The sequence below is a fragment of the Corvus hawaiiensis genome, chromosome 1 (assembly GCF_020740725.1).
Source record: "Corvus hawaiiensis isolate bCorHaw1 chromosome 1, bCorHaw1.pri.cur, whole genome shotgun sequence".
Classification (NCBI taxonomy): domain Eukaryota; kingdom Metazoa; phylum Chordata; class Aves; order Passeriformes; family Corvidae; genus Corvus; species Corvus hawaiiensis.
In genome coordinates this window covers 21,649,328-21,667,443 of record NC_063213.1, presented here as the reverse complement: position 1 = coordinate 21,667,443, position 18,116 = coordinate 21,649,328, and the positions used below count along the sequence as shown (strand labels likewise).

Genomic DNA, 18,116 nt, shown 5'->3' with positions numbered 1-18,116 from the left:
GGCTATTGTGAGCTGCAAAGAAGTGATGGGCTATATCTGAATTGTTGTTCTTTTAATTTTGTTTTCTTCATCTCTATATTTGTTTGTTTGTTTGTTTTCAGAGAGCTCTGCACTAAACTTTATAGCACGAGCTGGGGCAATTCACAGAGCTGGCAAGAATTTGATCGCTTTTGTGAGTATAATGCAGTTGAAGTTTCCATGTTGACCTGTTTAGCAGATGTACGAGAACCTTGTCAGCTGGGCTGTAGAAATCTTACTTACTGCACTAATTTTAATAACAGGTAGGAGAGAGACACTGAATATTTTATAAAGGAATTCCTATGCTTTGATTTCAAAAATAAAATGAAATGTTTTTCAGACTTATTTTGAGATTGTATGTAGCTTTCTTTCTGCAAATATGGTTTCAGTTAATTTGAAAATAAGTAGTTTTTCTTTAGAATGAACTTTTGGAAATGTATTTAGCAACAGATGTAACAAAACTTATAAGAATAAAAGTTAACCCATGAACTTGTAAAATGTCACAGTGTATTATTATCTCTACATATTCCTCTGTCTTACTGTATAGACAAGTAAGTCATGGTTACTGGAATGTTGTGTGTTATAAATAAGGTAAAAGTGTTTGTTAAATTTACATGTTACTCATTTTCAGAATCCCTTTCTTACAGAGATGTTTCTGTGGGTTTGTACTCTATAGGACAAGATTATTTGAAAGTGGTGTCTGAAAGTAATTGCAAGGTTACAGTTGGAGTTTAAAAAAAAATCTAAATTTTGTTAGCTGTTAGAGATCACTGTCTTTTTTAAATAGTATGTAGTGGCGTGAGTGCTATATGAGTAGTAGTATCCCAAGCCTGGCTAAATATAAATGATAAATCAACTTGCATTAGTGATTCACCAAGAAACATTTACATATATATTTGGGCTATCTAAGATATTTGCTCTTAAGTCAACTTCAGGTAAGAAATATTTAAGTGACATTTGATCTTAAGAGATAGAGGTGAGAAGGGAGTTTCAGCCTTGAGTCTTAAAGAGCTTGTCTTCCTCAAAAACAGATTTCAAATTGATTCCGATCTTGTTTAACTGTGGGAGGGATTAATTTCTTGTATATCACAAGAATCAAGCCATATGAAGGATGTAGAATTCTTACGGAATTAGGAAATGGAAAAATGTGTGGTACTTTCTTTTTCTTTTATACATGCTATATCTTACCTTCTTCTTTTAAGACCAACAGAACTTTTTAGAAGCTGCAATACTCAGTCAGACCAGGGAGCCATGAATGACATGAAGCTATGGGAAAAAGGGAGTATTAAGATGCCATTCATAAATATTCCTGTGCTTGATATTAAAAAATGCCAACCAGAAATGTGGAAGGCAATTGCCTGTTCCCTGCAGATTAAACCTTGTCACAGCAAATCTAGAGGAAGTATTATCTGCAAGTAAGTACTTGGGGAAAACAAAAAGCAATTTAGAGGTTCTACTAAGGATTTTAATGAAAATGAAAAAGCTTTAGGACTATGTTTGCTCTGTTAGGAAAACATAGCAAGGCAAACATGGAAGGAATATGAAATTGCATGGTTGCCATTGCTTGAATCTCCATCGCTGTAAATGAAGGTATTTGCCTATTAATGAGATGGATGTATATGCTTGCATTGTAAAGTGGGATAAAAAAGGTTTATTGAAAGGTTTTTTTGGCTCTCTGTGGTGTCTTAAACCTTTCCTCTTTTTGGTTTTGGGATCTACTGATGGCTTTCAGCTGACAGAAAGGTCTGAAAAAAATTAAGGTTTATTTTTTTTTAATAAATTTTGAAATTGGGGATTGGATAGAAAAAAGAGCAGTTAGTAGTGCAGGTAGTGAGGTAGAGTTCAACCCATGTTAGACATCAGTAAATCAAGGAAATGCTTGGTCTTGGAAGACGCATGCATATGATGCCACAGAAAATGAAGATCACCAAGCCCAAAGTCAAAGAGGAGTAGTGTCAGCAGTAGTTTCTGTCTTTGTGTCACAAATTTATTCCTCCCTCCTATGTAAAATATAGCATATGTGTATATATATATATGTGTGTGTGTATATATATATATATAAACACTCTGCTATGAGGCAGATCGGGAGAGTTGTGGATTCAGGGAAGGGAATAACATAGAGAGAAATCTTTTTCATACAAGACCTTTTTTCTTCAAGTAGTCTTCATGAAGTTCTGTCTCTTTATTTATCTGTAGATCAGATTGTGTGGAAATACTGAAGAAGTGTGGAGATCATAATAAATTCCCTGAAGGCCACTCAGCTGAGAGTATTTGTGAGCTCTTGTCTCCAACAGATGACCTGGAGAACTGTATACCTTTGGATACTTACCTGAGTAAGTAGTAACATACCTGTGCAGCACAATTAGAAACCAGGAGACTTTAAATGCTTGTCATTACTTTAAATACTCTTCTTTTTTTTTTTTTTTTTTTAAGAAAGTTGTATTGAATTTGTGGCATTTTATTTAGTGTATTAGAGAAAATTGGAATTTTGAAGTTGCCATAGTTCATTGCTTCTATTCTTTCTTGTATTGGGCATATGTGGCAAGAAAATTATTGGGCAGACAAGATAGAGGAAATACATTTTGCATGTGAAGGATCATCTGGGTCATTATTTCCAGGACTGAGGATTAAACTATTGAAATACATTAACTACCTGGTCATATCAACCTTCTACATCTATAATTAAAGTAAAAAAAATTCACAGAATTGTCAAAAACATGATTTTACTGGACATAAGAAATGCCATGCTTAGCTGAAGAAAATTAAACCTCATTAAAATCAGTATAGATGATATATATTCTGTTTTCAGGCCCAAGTTCTTTAGGCAACATTGTAGAAGATGTTACGCATCCATGTAATCCAAATCCATGTGCAGCTAATCAGCTATGTGAAGTAAATAGAAAAGGATGTCAGTCTGGAGAGCTGTGTCTTCCATATTTGTGTGTGCCAGGTAAGGTTTTTTGGGCTTCTCTTTACTGGACTTTGCTGGTCAATATATGTCATTGAAATGTTGTTGAAGGTTTTAAAGTGGATTGCTGTGCCACAGTTTAACCCAGCTGGCACCTGAGCACCACGCAGCCCTCGCTCACTTCCCCCTCTGGCCTGGGGAGGAGCAGTTTAGTCACTGAAATAAAGTTAATAATAATAGTTGTGATGCCTCTGATGATGAAAAGAGAGATAACAAAAAGAGAGGAATACAACCAAGGGGAACCAAGAGATGCACAGTGCCACAGCTCCCCTCCCACTGACCCGATGGCCAGCCCTTCCCACCAAACACGTCTGGACATGCAGCCAACGGCGCTTCTGCTCCCTTCAGTGACACTTTTAATGTGGTTGCACCTCACCAGAAAGGCATTCATGGTCATTTGGGAGCTGCTCTTTTAGAACACTGGTGTTGTCTAACCTCTGCACCGTGTGTAAACGTGAGCTGACTGGGGAGAGAGCCTCATGCAGAACAAGTTTCAGGTACCTAACTTTGAAATGGCAGGGTTGTGTGGTGTTAATAACAAGGATCAAACCTACCAAAAGAGGTGTGAAGCTCTGAAATGTCCAGCTTCTACAACCCCCTCATTGTTCTGCCCTGGGCACTGGTAGTTTTTCCCTTTCCTTTAAAGCAGAAGCTGTCATTCAGTGACTCGAGGGGTCAGCTGTGCTTCTTGAAGCAGAGCAGAAAGTGTGCATTTGGTGACCACTTGAGCATGTGTGTGACTGAGCAAGTGAGAGCAACACTGATTTTTACACTGAATTGCATGGATCAGCCTCCTTTCTAGAGGAGGTGATAGAGAACACTGCCATAGCTGTCTAATATCAGTTCCCCGAGCCTCTTTTCTTCCAGCAGTTCTGTGGCTGATCAGCCGTTTCCCCAGTGGTTCCTAATTAAAAGGAGGAAAGCTGGGTTTTGCTTCACTCATACATCTGCTCTACTTGTGCTCTTTTAAAAGTGAGGATAGGCTTCAGCTCATTCTTTGTGTGAGCCTAGGGACATTGTTTTGGTTATGCTTCTATGACCCTTACAAAATATTTTTGTTTTCCTGGAAAGCTGGGCCTTATTACTATAGAGCTTATATTGCCTTCACTTGCCACAAAAGTCATTCAAAGTCATCTGAAAACAAGCTCACACAGAGCTTTTGAAGAGATAATTTGCTTCCTCTGAAGGTCGGAAAGTTACTTTTGTGTTTTAATTCAGTCTTTTTATTGGCTGAAAGTTTCAGGGGGCTTGTTGCAGTTCACCCCTTGTAGGGTTAGTTCAATCTGTTATTTATTTTATTATTTTTCCTTGCAATTTTAAAAACAATTTTCTTTTCTTTTCCATTCTTTCTTTTTTAAATCCACTTTTCCTGCTTTTTCTCCCTTTCTTCCCTCTTCACATCTACTTGTAAGAATCCTTCAGTGTTCATTTAGGAGGTACAAGTAGGGAAGAAAGGCACAATAAAATATGTGAGAGAGGGGAATGACTGGGCTTTGCTTGTGAGACCCTTTAATTCAAATCCTGTATTGGAGAGAGTGAAGCATGTGTAGTATTTGTCATATAACATGTTTCATACTACTGCAGAGCTGAAAAATTAAAATATTTGAGAATTACTGGAATTTCAAGTCTATTTCTCAAAAGTAACATCTTTACAGGTACTTCAGAACTTTGTCTCGATCAAGTATCTTCTATTTTTACTACTTGTTGCCTCTGTGAAATGGATGAATTTGTTTTAAGGGCAAGAGTAAGGCTGCTCAAGAGCACCTTATGTTTTTTGCAAGTCAGAGTAGTAATTAATTTCAGTAGTGGCACTCGCCCATGTGTTCACTACTTACAAGCTAAAATTTTTCCTTGTATGCAGGCTGCAAACTGGGAGAAGCCTCCGATTTTATTGTCCGTCAAGGCACACTTATCCAAGTTCCATCCTCAGCTGGTGATGTTGGGTGTTACAAGATTTGTACCTGTGGACACAGTGGATTGCTGGAGAACTGTATGGAAATGCATTGTGTTGACCTCCAGAAATCATGCATTGTTGGAGGACAAAGAAAAAGTAAGTAATAGAGCAGTGATGTATCCAGCACGTGCTCCTTACCTAATGAATTTTGAGCTATGTGAAAAGACACAGAGGGTCTGAATTCAGAGTTTACCAGAAAATACAAAAGCTGATGATTACATCCCTATATTTAATACTGGGTTAAGTCTTACATGTGCTGGGGGGTTCCATTGTTGAAATCGGTACTGAACTGTGTCTGTCTCAATCAATCACAGTCCTGTGTGAAGGGTATTCTCAGTACACCATTTCTTTTTAGCATGGGGTGGTTTCTTTACTAGCTCCAAATGGTTTGGGGGGGTTGTTTTGGATTTGTTGGGGGGTATTTTTTCTTCCTTCCAGTGGCTTGTGGCATCTGGACCCATGAATTCCCAAGGTCTGTGTTTCCACTCCAGTGGTTGGCACAAAGACCTCTTACCCTACTTATTGGTTCATCCAGCTTAAGGTTTGTTAGTACTCATGCACATACTCAGAGTAGGAAGCACACACCTTAAAAGGTTAAAAATAGGATTGGATAAAAATGTAGGATAGGTTGTGGTGATCAAGTGCAGGGTTCAGTGAGAAAGACAGACTGTCCAGCTGCCTGTCAACACTGAACCATTCCCTTTTTCCCCTCTTCCCTTTGCTTTCCTACACATCTTCCTGCTTGATTCGTCTTAATTCCTCCTTTTCCTTATCTTTGGTCCTTCCACTAAACATCCCCTAGTAAGTTTTGCACAATCTCAACATTAAATAAGAATCACAGTTTAGGATATTCATCAATGGGGCTAACATATGCCTAAAAATAAACATGTAAGCAACATAATGATGATAAAGGTGTATTGAACACTGTGAGTCTTTAAAGTCTTCCTCACCATGGCAGCTCTCTGTGTAGAGTTAAATTTGGCATAGGTAATAAGGATTAATTTTTTTCTTTCCTTTTTTTTTTCCAAAATTGGTACTATTTGTTCATGGAAGCAGAACACTGAAAACATCTTAACATTAACAATATATTTGGTGGACAGTTGTAGAAAGTATCTGGAGAAAGTAGATTCTTTTAAGATACAGTTGTTAGCAAATACAGGTTTTAAATGGTGACTGTAACTTTTTATGGACCATTCTATCCAAGAAAACTTGCAGTTGTTCAGACTACTGGTGAAAATAATCACAAAAATATCTGATGCTGTATTTGTATTTTATGGTTGCACAGTGTACAGCCCTCACTTGTTCTGATAACCATTCAACAATATGTGTTGAATACCTACCCAGCTGTAGGTATTCAATAAGTGCTGTCCATTTAAAAACAAGCAAACAAACTACCACAACCCCAAAACCAGACAGGTTCCTCTCATTTGCCAGTGTTTGTGGCGATTAAGGTTTTATGTAGTAAAAGATAAAAATTACTAGGTTCCAAATCTGTTAGGCAATGCATTGAAAACAAAGAATTAAAAGTTCATGGTCACCATGTAAACATTTTGCAATAACTATATTTAATTGGTTTCTGTATCAGTTGGACATAAAATCTGGACTGTTTTTTTTAAAACCAATCTCTATAAAGAAAACAACACTGAATATTTTAAATTATGCTGGGGTTTTTTGTGTTGTGAGTTGACTCCAGCTAATGAAATGATTACTGATAAGGACAGGCTGCTGTGTGCACTCTTTGACAGTGAAAGACAATAGCCTTGTAAAGTTTTCAGGTGGATCCTAAGTCACGATCTGAAGATCGGGTACCTGAGATCCTGTGTTTGGCATTACCATCTAACCTCTTCTTCCCTGCTGGCAAATTCCTTGGTCCTTTGAGTAGCACTGTGGTGTAGTGAGGTTCTTGTGCTACAGAGGCTTTCTCACCCCCTCTTGTTCTGCCCTCATTTGTCTCTGAGCACCTCTTCTGAATTACTCCAGTGCTGAGGGGTTTCCTTGTGCCTATGCAATGTTTTATCAAAAATTCTAATTTTCAATCTCAATCTCTTGAAGAGAGATTAGAGGGAATTACCTTATTTTGTAAGGCATGATTACTATTATGTCTTCCTCAGAAGCTATGTATTTGTTGGTAGTCTTTGATAACCAGTTTGGTTATGGATAGATCAGACTCTCTCATCAACATGAATTGATTTTATACAAAACATACATCACAGTGAAGGGCAGTCATATGGACAGTTCAAAAAACTGAACTGGAGTTGCTAAATTGAAGAAGAATCCCCTAAGTTTGCAGTTTGATTCTTAGATTCAGGTGTAAAAATGTTACTGACTTATAAAACACGTTCCAATCCAATGAGGGCTGGAATGAAGCATTGGCACTTTTACCTCTTGACAAACACGAATGTGCTTTGTGTGAGACTATGTCTAGAACTTTAGCAGTCCTAGGTAAATTTAATTTAGGAGAAGAATGTGTCTTTACAAAAGCTTTACCTTTAAGAAAACATGAAACATGCTAGCCAGAATTTATTGTTCTTTAAAAAAATACAACAGAAAACCTAATTTATACAGGCTTTGAAAGGACAAAGTGCTTGCTTCCCAGGTTAACTAATTAATCAAAGCCACATGTGAACAGACTTTCCCTTTAAGTGAAAAAAGCAAAACTTGAAATCTAAAAAAAAAAAAGAAAAAAGATGGAAGTTTCAGTGGGAAAATATATTGAATAAGGGAAATTACAGAAACAGTTAATGAGAATGCAATTTCTGTGTAGTATATATGAATATGTAGTCTTCTGGTGTATTTGCATTAATTGTATGTATTTACTTAATTTATTTTAAGGCCATGGAACGTCCTTTAATATAGATTGCAATGTCTGTTCCTGTTTTGCTGGAAACTTGATTTGTTCTACACGTCAGTGTCTAACTGAGCACAGTTCAGAGGACGAACGTCGGAAGTTTACAGGTAACTTTGCAAACCATGAAAACTGTAAGTTGAGTATTTTTAGAGCAGGGATTATCAACTAAATTCTTTCTACAGTATTAATGGAAAACACCTGATAATTTGTTATTACTACGTTTTTTTAACTATTTCTTTTTCTCATGTCCAACCTGCACTGCAGGAAAAGCACATACTTTAAAAAAGAAAATCAGTACTGAAAAATAAAACCGCATGTAGTACGTAAAAATAAGTAGAGACAGGGTACACTGGGGATGAGAGATAAGGAGTTCAGGGGAAAAGAAAGCTGAGTAGAATGAGCAAAGAGGCCAGACACAAACTTCCCTTCCTGCTCCTTGTAAGTGCCTGTGTGCTCCAGCATTGCTAAATGACAGGTGGGAGGAAAGGGCTAAGGGCACTTTGCTGGAAGGCAGAGATGCTCAGTGACCCTTGGTGTATCTTGTGTCATAGAAGGTGAGTGTGCAGCCAGTCCCTGTTCTGTGTGTTGCTCTTGCAGGTTTGCCCTGTAACTGTGTGGACCAGTTTGTCCCAGTCTGTGGCCAGAACGGGCGCACGTATCCCAGCGCGTGCATAGCTCGCTGCGTTGGCCTCCAGGACAACCAGTTTGAATTCGGATCGTGTATTTCCAAGGATCCTTGCAACCCAAACCCTTGTAATAAAAATCAAAGGTAAAAGCAGAATATGTGTTTAAGCTTTTCTTTGGCTTCATCAACTCATAAAGCAGATTTATGTGTTCTTTGAATATGTTGTATATTGTAGTAACATTCTACTTTGGGGCTATTCCAATAAAAATAACTGTTTGAAGTAGCTGCTTTTTATTTATCATAGTAATATTGGACTGTAATTACTGCCAGTTTTTGGTTCCATTTTTGTAGTGCTATGTCAATTAAATTCATTATGTAGATCTCAGTTCAGCCATAAAAGAGACTTGATGTACACTTTCAAAAGTGGGAGAAGCAAATTTTGTCGAAATGGCAATAACTGTCACTTTACTACTTTGTTTCACACCTTCTTTTAGCAGTTTACAAAGAAGACCCACATCAGAATTCAAGACTTGGAGTCAGTCTTGCTTATTCAGTCAATAATCTGTGCTTTTTGTCTCTAAAATAGGAAAATACCAATCACCAGTTTTTTTCTTAGACTGAAATCTTGTGAAAACTATGTCTGTACAATCTCTGGATTTTCAATATCAAGAAAAGCAAAATCTGCATAGACAAATACATTAAAACAAAAATATGCTTTGTACTAGTGTCAGGCGAAAAGAAAATCTGACCTTTCTTACAGAGATCAAAGTCTGTGGCTCACAATATTGGTCTCTGTCTTCAATTTTCTCAGTGTTGTGCAATACTGCAGTCTCCTTTGAATTACTGCATTTTTCTGTTTTGAAAGAAAGCCATCAAAATAAGTTGTGTAATATTGCACTTTCATGAAAGCTGATTGTAGTGGTTTTAGGGTTTTTTCCTTTTTCTGTACTTAAAATGCCATGATGCAGAAAAATACTGAGAAAACACTGTAGTTTTGTAGCTGTAACAGCCATTATGGCATTCAAAATTGGAATTTCAAAGCTGCATTGTGGATAAGTATTTTTTACTTTTTGTTTGAAATTTGGAGAGTACAGAGAGGCTTTCCTGTTTTTCAAAATACCATTATGCTCAGAACCTCAACTTGTAGTTTCAGTAAAGGACTGTACACAATACATTTTTCTGGGTCAGTTTGATAATATAGCTCAAATTGAACATGCTCATCTGAAAATGCCCCCGATGCACTTGGAATCTGTTTAGGATCTTACATTCTGCTTGTGAAGGGTTTAAATCTCAGAATTTCCGAGCCTGCCCTAGTATTAAAGGCATATCTGTAACGCATGGGAGCGCAGCTCTTAGAGAGAATAAGGACACATTGTGCATAATCCAGTGGTAGCAGCACTGCTGTCATTTATAGGAGGAGGGGGTTGTCCAAAAAGGCCATGAGACCTTTCATCAGGCTGTTCATCAGACTGCATAGGCTGGCATTTCTCTAGCAGAGGGAGGCCTTGCAGGGCCAATGCCAGATGTTTTGCAGATAAGGTCATGGAAGGTACATGTTTAACACAAAGGGGAAAGAATTTCTATCTGTACTTGTCTGTGAAGGCTGCGAAGGAATCGATGCCAAGGAAGTGTGTATGTGAGATTTTTCTGTTTGTTTGCAGTCATCCCCTAGATGGGATGTTGTCCAATATTTTGAACCTACAAAGCTAGAATCCAATTAGATATTTGTAATTGAAACCATATAATCTTGTAGGTCTTGTTTTCACCCCTTTCTCAGAGAAGGGAGAGACTAGACCTCTGCAATACAATCTTTTCCTCTTGCTCACTGTTTCCATATTTTCTCTAGCCTAGCTGTTCTTAATATTCATTTACAAAATGAAGTGTGGGAGTAGGTGAGAAGTTTATCCAAGCCTTTCTCAATAATCCCTTGAAAAATACTTGGTAAAAGATAAATGTTAGTGGTAACTGTAGTTGTGTTCACACACATCGAGTAAATGTGGTGTGAAACTGTTCCAGGTTTGTGATGAGACCTGAACTGGGCCTATTCAGAGTGTTTCATCATTTGTATTTCCTGCAGCTCTGCTGAAACACAGTTAGCTCTAAAGCACTGGAGAAAATTTCACTGTAAATATTTTCCCTGAGTATTTTGAGACTTAAATAAATCCTATGACACGGTATGAAATTATTATTACTTTCTGCAGGTGCATACCAAAGAAACAAGTTTGCTTGACCAGTTTTGAGAAGTTCGAATGTAGCCAGCATGAATGTGTGCCAAGGCAGTTAAATTGTGACCAGACACGGGATCCTGTTTGTGACACAGACAATGTGGAATACACTAACTTGTGTACTTTGTACCAAAAAGGAAAAAGTTTAGCATACCGAGGACCATGCCAGGTAGGAAGTGGTTCTAGCAATGAATGTCAAATCTTCTTTGTTCCTTGGTGTTCAACTTAACAATTTTTATTTTTCTTCTTTTCAATATTGTTCGTTTGCTTAGGTCTTTTTGAAGTATTCTGTTTGAGGTTTATAGCTTATAAAATGCTCTAATAGAAAGTAGTCATTTAAAATTTTAATTTTAACTAGTATAAAAAATACTCTCACAATCTTCAGAATTTTGTTAAGTGTTTCTCTGCTTTAGTTAACAGTTGTCTCAAAACCAATCAAAAGCTCTACTTATGCTTTCTTTGGGGTCATACTCTTGATATTTGTATCTTCCTATATATGCTATTAAAGCTTGCACTAAGGTGTGTTTGCAGTAATTAGTGCAGTTCCTTGGTTACTTAAATGCTAATTCTTACCAATTTTAACGTGCCTAAATGTAAAATTATGCCCAGCCATAGAAAGTCTTTAGCTTTTTGTGTGATTGTGCCCCAGGTTTACCAAGTTCATTGCTCAGGATCTATTTATAGACTAGGCAGTCTGTAATACTTTCCTAGTGAGTCTGCATTGGATTAGTCTTCATATTAATCCTTGAGAAGGATTAGGATTAGGTTTAGTTTTTCCATCCCACCGCTCTCTACGGTGGTGTTAGACAAGCTGCTTCTGTCACCTTACAATAACACATACACAAATGTAAGTAATACAGGTAAATAAGTAATATATAAAAATATATAATAATGTGTTAGATATACATGTGCATGCACACTAAATTTTAAGCACACAAAACCACACTAAGATGAATTAATAATTTACTAATGAGTTGTTAACAAATTAATTTTATTAATAGAATATTTTAAGGTATAGTGAAATTACAATGATTTTCATTGATTTAATAAGTTGATTTAAATATGGTCCTTTTATTTAAGCATTAGCACAGAACAAAAGTTGTTGGTTTCTGAAACATGTTTTCTTGTACATTTCTCAGACTCTGTCACCTTTTTGAAGTACCTACCCTTTTCATTTATGGCCTGTTCATAAACTCGCAGGTTACTTCCTCTGGATTTCCTCCTTTTTCAAACATTGGACAATATTAGCAGTGAATTCCCATGAACTTTGGTTTTCCTCATGTTGAAACTGCTCTGACATTCCTGCAGCACGGCTGAATTGATGTTGCAAGCATTGTGTGTGTTTCAGCCATTCTGCAGGTCGGTGGAGCCTGTGTGTGGGCACAACGGGGAGACCTACGGCAGCGTCTGTGCCGCCTACTCCGACCGCGTGGCCGTGGACTACCACGGGCCCTGCCAGGCCGTGGGCGTGCTCTCCGACTATGGCTTCCACTCCGAGTGCGCCTTCGTCAAGTGTCCCCAGCTCTCTGCCATGGGCTGCAAGCCCGTCATTGCGCCAGGTGGGGAAGCTCACTGCAGAGAGGGGAGAGTCTCCAGGCTCTGAGTATAAATAGGGCGATACTTGTAACTTTAAAGTGTTACACTAAGAGAAAGCACGAATAGTGACTCTACTTAGGGCTAGAACAAGCCACTGTCAGGACTCAGATGAGTAAACCTGAATTGGAAGGGCCTTGGCTTTAGGAGTCATGCTCCTTCAGTCTTTAGAGACTGGCAACTGGGATGGGTTTGGGAGAAACAGATGAGGTCTGTGGTGTCCAGGGTCGGATGCCTCTAGGAATCTGGTGAGTAATTTTTCGGAAGCAGCAGCACAGATACCACAGTGGAATGCTGAGCTGTCATCAACGCAGGGTTCCCAGAAGGGCGGTATTTAATTAGAAGACAGAGTAAAATACCAGATGTATTCACAGCACTGTGGAAGACAGCAGGAGTAGTTTTGCAGTGTGCTGGTTTGAACCAGTTTTTTATTGTTTATACAAGTGCTTCCTTTATGAAACAATAACTAATCACAGGTAATACACAGAGCAAGGAAAGCTCTGTTCTTAAAGAGTTTTATTCATTTTTCTCATTTCTCACCCCCTTTGAAAAAGGGTCTTCATGCTTTGTAATAACATTTAGTACTGTAAAAGTCACTCTGTGAATGTGAATTACATATAAGTTGGAGAGTGAATTTAATACACAGGCATGGATAGAAAGTTGAAATATTATCTCTTTGGTTTCTGACATGGTGAGGAAAACAGTAGAAATACGACATCTGTCAGACAAGCAGTTTTTCTGCCTTGTTATCTAAAGATTCTAAGCTCCAACATGGTGTAACTGCACAAATTAATGCTTGCAATGTGCATAATGCTTCTGTCATGTCCTGGCTATATCAGCTCTTGAAATCCATCATTTCTGTAGTTAATATGCATGCATTCATACAAAATCTTGGCTTGTGGTACACACAGTGCCTCCACTTTTTAAGCTTACAGTAATGAAGGAAGGGTCTTAAAAGGAAAGAAAATTCATCTTGTTGCTTCATGCTAATCGTAGTATATGTGTGTTGAAAGGTGACTGATTTTGCATTATAAATGTTTTCAATATTAAAAAAACGTGTGATTCTGCTGTCAAATTGAAACATTTATTTTGCTTTGGTAGTTTTGCTATTTTCATTCTCAGTTAATATTCAAATTTTGACTCCTGCTTACTTAAAAGATGACTTGTTTTTATTACTGATATTTTTTTAATTCACATAGGAGCCTGCTGTCCACTATGTGCTGGAATGCTGAGAATCTTATATGACAAAGACAAGCTGGATAATTTTGCAAGGGTAAACAGTTTAATCATGCCTAATATTAAATGGTATATGAAAAGTCAAGTTACTGTGCACTTTCTCCTGGAAGGTTAACATGTTATAAAAGCCATTATTTTTTAGTAGTTATTTGTGATTGTTGGAGTTTTTCTTTATACTGCTTATACCTTCCTTTATTTCTTTATCTGAGACATAATTTGAATTACAATGCAAAGCAAAACAGAATTAGAGTAGGCACAAACAAGCAGACTCTGGTTTGTAGTTTATATGACTTGTAACAGTGCAGACAAGTTATATGGGAACAGCATCTATGATTCCACTGCTCACCTCTCAGATTTTGTGTTTGTAGGTGCTGTGTGCGTGTGCTGACCAATTTTGCTGAGTTAACAGTGTCTGTTAGGTCCTGACTGCATCCTGGAATGTTGTCCAGTTGTCATCTCTAATGGTACCAGGGACACAGTGGCTACTGCAGCTTCTCAGTTCATACATGTGACTGTGAAGAAGAATTTTTCATTTGTTAGAAGACTTTCTAGTTAAAGAAATGTATTGGTCTTATTGAAGTAGTTGGTGATAACTGCTCTCCTCTCACCTACTAAGCACCCTAATACCTGGGTTGTAATGTCTGCCTTTTTTAGGTCAGACAGCTGGTTCATGTGAGAAAAAACTACTTCAAATACTAGAGTTCTATAAATCTAGGGCTGCTCTGCCCATTGTGTCCCAGCATGGGAGCACATAACCATTTACATTATTTTGAGGTACGTAATACATAGACACACTAACCACAAAGGTGGAGGACAACACATAGCAAAACCATTGTTAATACAAGAAGTAAATATTTTTTTTTCTTTTCTTTTTTCTTTTCTTTTCTTTTCTTTTCTTTTCTTTTCTTTTCTTTTCTTTTTTTTCTTTTCTTTTTTCTTTTCTTTCTTTTTCTTTTCTTTTTTCTTTTCTTTCTTTTCTTTTTCTTTTCTTTTCCTTTTCTTTTCTCTTTTCTTTTCTTTTCTTTTTTTTCTTTTCTTTTTTTTTCTTTCTTTTCTTTTCTTTTCTTTTCTTTTTTTTTCTTTTCTTTTCTTTTCTTTTCTTTTCTTTCTTTTCTTTTTTTTTTTTTTTATATTTTTGGACAGGTTGGTTTTCAGGTTTCTTTAGAATCGACAATTTTTTAGAATGATGCTTTGAAAGCATTGAATCCCTTAGGTCTTTTGCTAGCATTTAGAGTAGAGTTTTGAACTGAGTAGTGTAATGGCTGGAACACATTTTTTGGCATGACATCATGTTACTAAAACTGAGGAGGAGAATCTTCCATAATATCACATCATCCACAGAGTTCTTTATTTTCTTCCAGGTAACAAATAAAAAGCCAATAACAGTACTTGACATACTTGAAAAAATCCGCCTGCATGTGTCAGTGCCACAGTGTGATGTGTTTGGATACTTAAGCATAGAATCCGAAATTGTGATTCTCATCATTCCTGTGGATCAGAACCCCAAACCACTGCAGGTAGATGACGTTATTATTTTATTTACCCAGCATGGATTTGCTTCACTTTTTTATGATGGTGCTTGTTTCTCAGGCAGGTAACACTGTGGGTATTTTGATTGCTCATGCCCTGTTTATGTCCAACGCAGCTCCAACTTCCGTCTCCTTCTCTAGCAGAAATAGCCCAAAATGTCACCAGGACTTAGGAAGGAAAGTCTTGCCAGCCAGGTCAGCCAGCCTGGTCAGCCCTCACTCCATCTGCAGCAGGTGCTGTCAGATTCCTGGGGGGAGGAGGACTCTGAAATCAGAGGCCACCACTGCTCACCTCATTGGTGGCACCCATTGCTGAGCTGGACACTCCTCAACTTTCAAAGCTTTGGACCTCCAGATATTAAGCTTGTCAAGTTTAAACTTCAGCAGAGGCAGCTTCCGATGCTTTTAAAGAGACTTACTACTAAATTCCTTTCTGGGGTGCAGTGGAAAGTAAAGTGGAAAAAATAAATTTTCTAACAGAAATTCATTATTATCATCATGTCAGTGAGGGAATGGAAACCTGAGGTTTCTCAGGTTCTATTACTTCCATTCTTTTCTTCCTTTCCCACAAACAAAATCAGTTTTCACTGATTTGCAAGAAAAAGCCCGGTAAGGAGAAAATCTTGATTTTTCCATTGTTGCAGACTTCAAGGAAGTGGTTTGGTCAATCAGGAAGGAAGTCCTCAGTTTTAGAGGCACTTTTTTTTAGTGATAATTCACTGTGGGCTTTTTGGTATCAACATTCAGAACACATCACCCCACGATAACTTGTATATAGCTTCCTTTTCTACTACTCAGGGCTTCCTCAAGAGTTTTCATAGTACCAAAGTCTATGATGAGACCTCTGATGTGTTTTCCAAGTACTCCACAAAATTATGTAAACCTTATGTGCTTATGGGAATATTTTTGCACTGGCATTTTACATGGTAAGAAGCGAAATAATAACTTTTTTTCCCCCTCTAGATTGAAGCCTGCAATAAAGAAGCAGAAAAGATCGAGTCCCTGATCAATTCAGACAGCCCAACATTAGCATCACACGTGCCACTGTCAGCTCTAATTGCATCTCAAGTACAAGTTTCATTTAGCATTTCTTCTGCTTCTGCTCAAGTGGTGCCTGCTCTGCACTCCCTGTTCATAAGCTTTCCATTCACCTTGTCATCAGCATTGATATATTATATATAACTGCTTGGGAAATATGCATGAGCATTGTGGCATTTATATTGTGAAGGACATTTGGAGTTGTTGATCACTGAAACAGAAAACAAAAAAACATGCAAGATTTTATGAACTTATATTTTTCAATGAAGAACTAGAAGTATTTGAATAATGTGAAAAGATTATTCTCTTAGTCATAACTAGTCAGATGACTGTTTCAGCACCATTAGATTGTTTCCCATGGATCTTGGAAACATAAATATGCTCTGGAAGGCTCTGACATTACGGATTTATGATTTTGAGGAGAAGTGATCGTATAGGGCTTTTTCAGCAATGAACTAAACAGTGTTTTGAGTTTACTGAAGAATGCTAATTTTATATTATTCAGATGCATATCAGTGACAACGAAAGCATGCACCTATTTTAAACATCATTTTTGGAAGAAACAGATTGCTGCTACTTAATTACCTTACCAAAAATGTAAGAGTTTATTCTCATGTAAATATGCTTTCATATTTTATTATGAAGAAAACTAACTAGCCCTGGGCCTATTTCAGTAGACGTCTTTCCTTGGACTAGGGAAGACTTGCAGGACATTGGGTTCACTGCTTGTAAAATGACAATCAAGCTCTATGCTAGTACCTGACTTCAGTGAAGAGATGTGTTCTTTTTATAGTTTTGTACATTTCAGAATCTCATATTGGATGCAAAATTATAAAGAATCTCAGTATCTATATTTAAGTGCCATTTAAAATATTGCAGTATTTGCATGTTATCTAATGAAATTTATACTTTAAATGTTTATACAAACAGTATGTTTTATTACTTATTGCATTTTATGCACCTGACTTTACTCTACATGAAGTATTTTATATCAGTATTATGATAGCCAAGTTTTGAAGTATATACAGAAAAACTTATTTTTGCCAAAACGCTGAACTTTGAAAGAAAGCACTGAAAACCTTTTGAAGATATATGTTGTAGCATGTTTGTAACAATTATTTTCTGCTAAATCTTTTAAATGCAAAAGTATTAAAGCTTTTTATTTTAATAAACACTTGTGTCGTGTCCTTGTGTACAATGCATGTAATCTTATGGAATTCAGCAACACTGCATATATTTTCCTTTTTCTCTCAAAATAAGCACTTAAAACTAACTGCACTTACATCCACGTGTGACTCACGCAGATAATGTTCCCAAGTAGATGTCAAGGGGGTCTCAAGGGTGAAAGTGTTCTTGCCAAATACCTTGAGAAAGACTCATGCACATAATCATTTAAGTCTTGAAACAAAAAACTTGAGTATGTTGATAATCCATCTGTTTCTGAAATTTGTTATGTGGATTCTTTAGACTTGGACACAGAAATAGAACAAATGCATTTTTGAAAAGCTTTTTGAACTGAAATGGCTCAGATGATGTCCCCAGAAACTTCAAACAATTCAGATTGTTTATTTTTTCCAAGTCATTAGGAAATATCTCTTCAATGTGTAGCCTGTTAGCTTGCTTAGCATTTAGCTGAAGCAAATCTGATGGCTACTAAAAAGAAAGCAATTATAAATGTCTTAAGAAAATACATACACACACACACACACACAGACGTGTGTGTGTATGTATGTATGTGTATATATCTGTACCACACTGGAAAACTTAGTAAAGAGCTTTAAAAACATACCCTCTGTGGAATAGAATATACAATGAATTTACTTTTATGTTTGTGAAAATTTTCTGTGATGAGAAATTTTAACAAAGAAGTTGCCTGAATTTGTACAATGAATCTGGAAGAAGCAGAATTTAAGCCCAGAGATTCTGTGATTCTGTAATTTATATGTCAGTGTCCATTGCTTGCTAGAAAAGAGTGAAGCTTTTAAGAGGTTATGTTAAATATGTACAGAACCAATGAGATTTTGCAGAATCCTAAATTCTGAAGCCAAAGTCCAGCATTCAGAGTGTACAGGGTTTATGTTC

General features: G+C 37.0%; 1 protein-coding gene across 3 annotated transcripts in view; it reads left to right on the top strand.

The window, feature by feature from the left end:
• Positions 1-17,206, top strand: part of RECK (reversion inducing cysteine rich protein with kazal motifs) — a 45,798-nt gene extending 28,592 nt beyond the window's left edge. For all 3 annotated transcript variants that reach the window (XM_048295955.1, XM_048295948.1, XM_048295949.1), the window contains 12 exons: positions 102-281; positions 1,221-1,433; positions 2,215-2,351; positions 2,828-2,968; positions 4,848-5,036; positions 7,773-7,895; positions 8,386-8,557; positions 10,615-10,807; positions 11,987-12,197; positions 13,431-13,504; positions 14,829-14,984; positions 15,960-17,206. In XM_048295955.1, the coding sequence (XP_048151912.1) occupies positions 102-281; positions 1,221-1,433; positions 2,215-2,351; positions 2,828-2,968; positions 4,848-5,036; positions 7,773-7,895; positions 8,386-8,557; positions 10,615-10,807; positions 11,987-12,197; positions 13,431-13,504; positions 14,829-14,984; positions 15,960-16,178 (2,008 nt within the window). In that variant the 3' untranslated portion in view covers positions 16,179-17,206. The remainder of the gene's footprint in view (positions 1-101; positions 282-1,220; positions 1,434-2,214; positions 2,352-2,827; positions 2,969-4,847; positions 5,037-7,772; positions 7,896-8,385; positions 8,558-10,614; positions 10,808-11,986; positions 12,198-13,430; positions 13,505-14,828; positions 14,985-15,959) is intronic.
• The last annotated feature ends 910 nt before the right edge of the window (positions 17,207-18,116 follow it).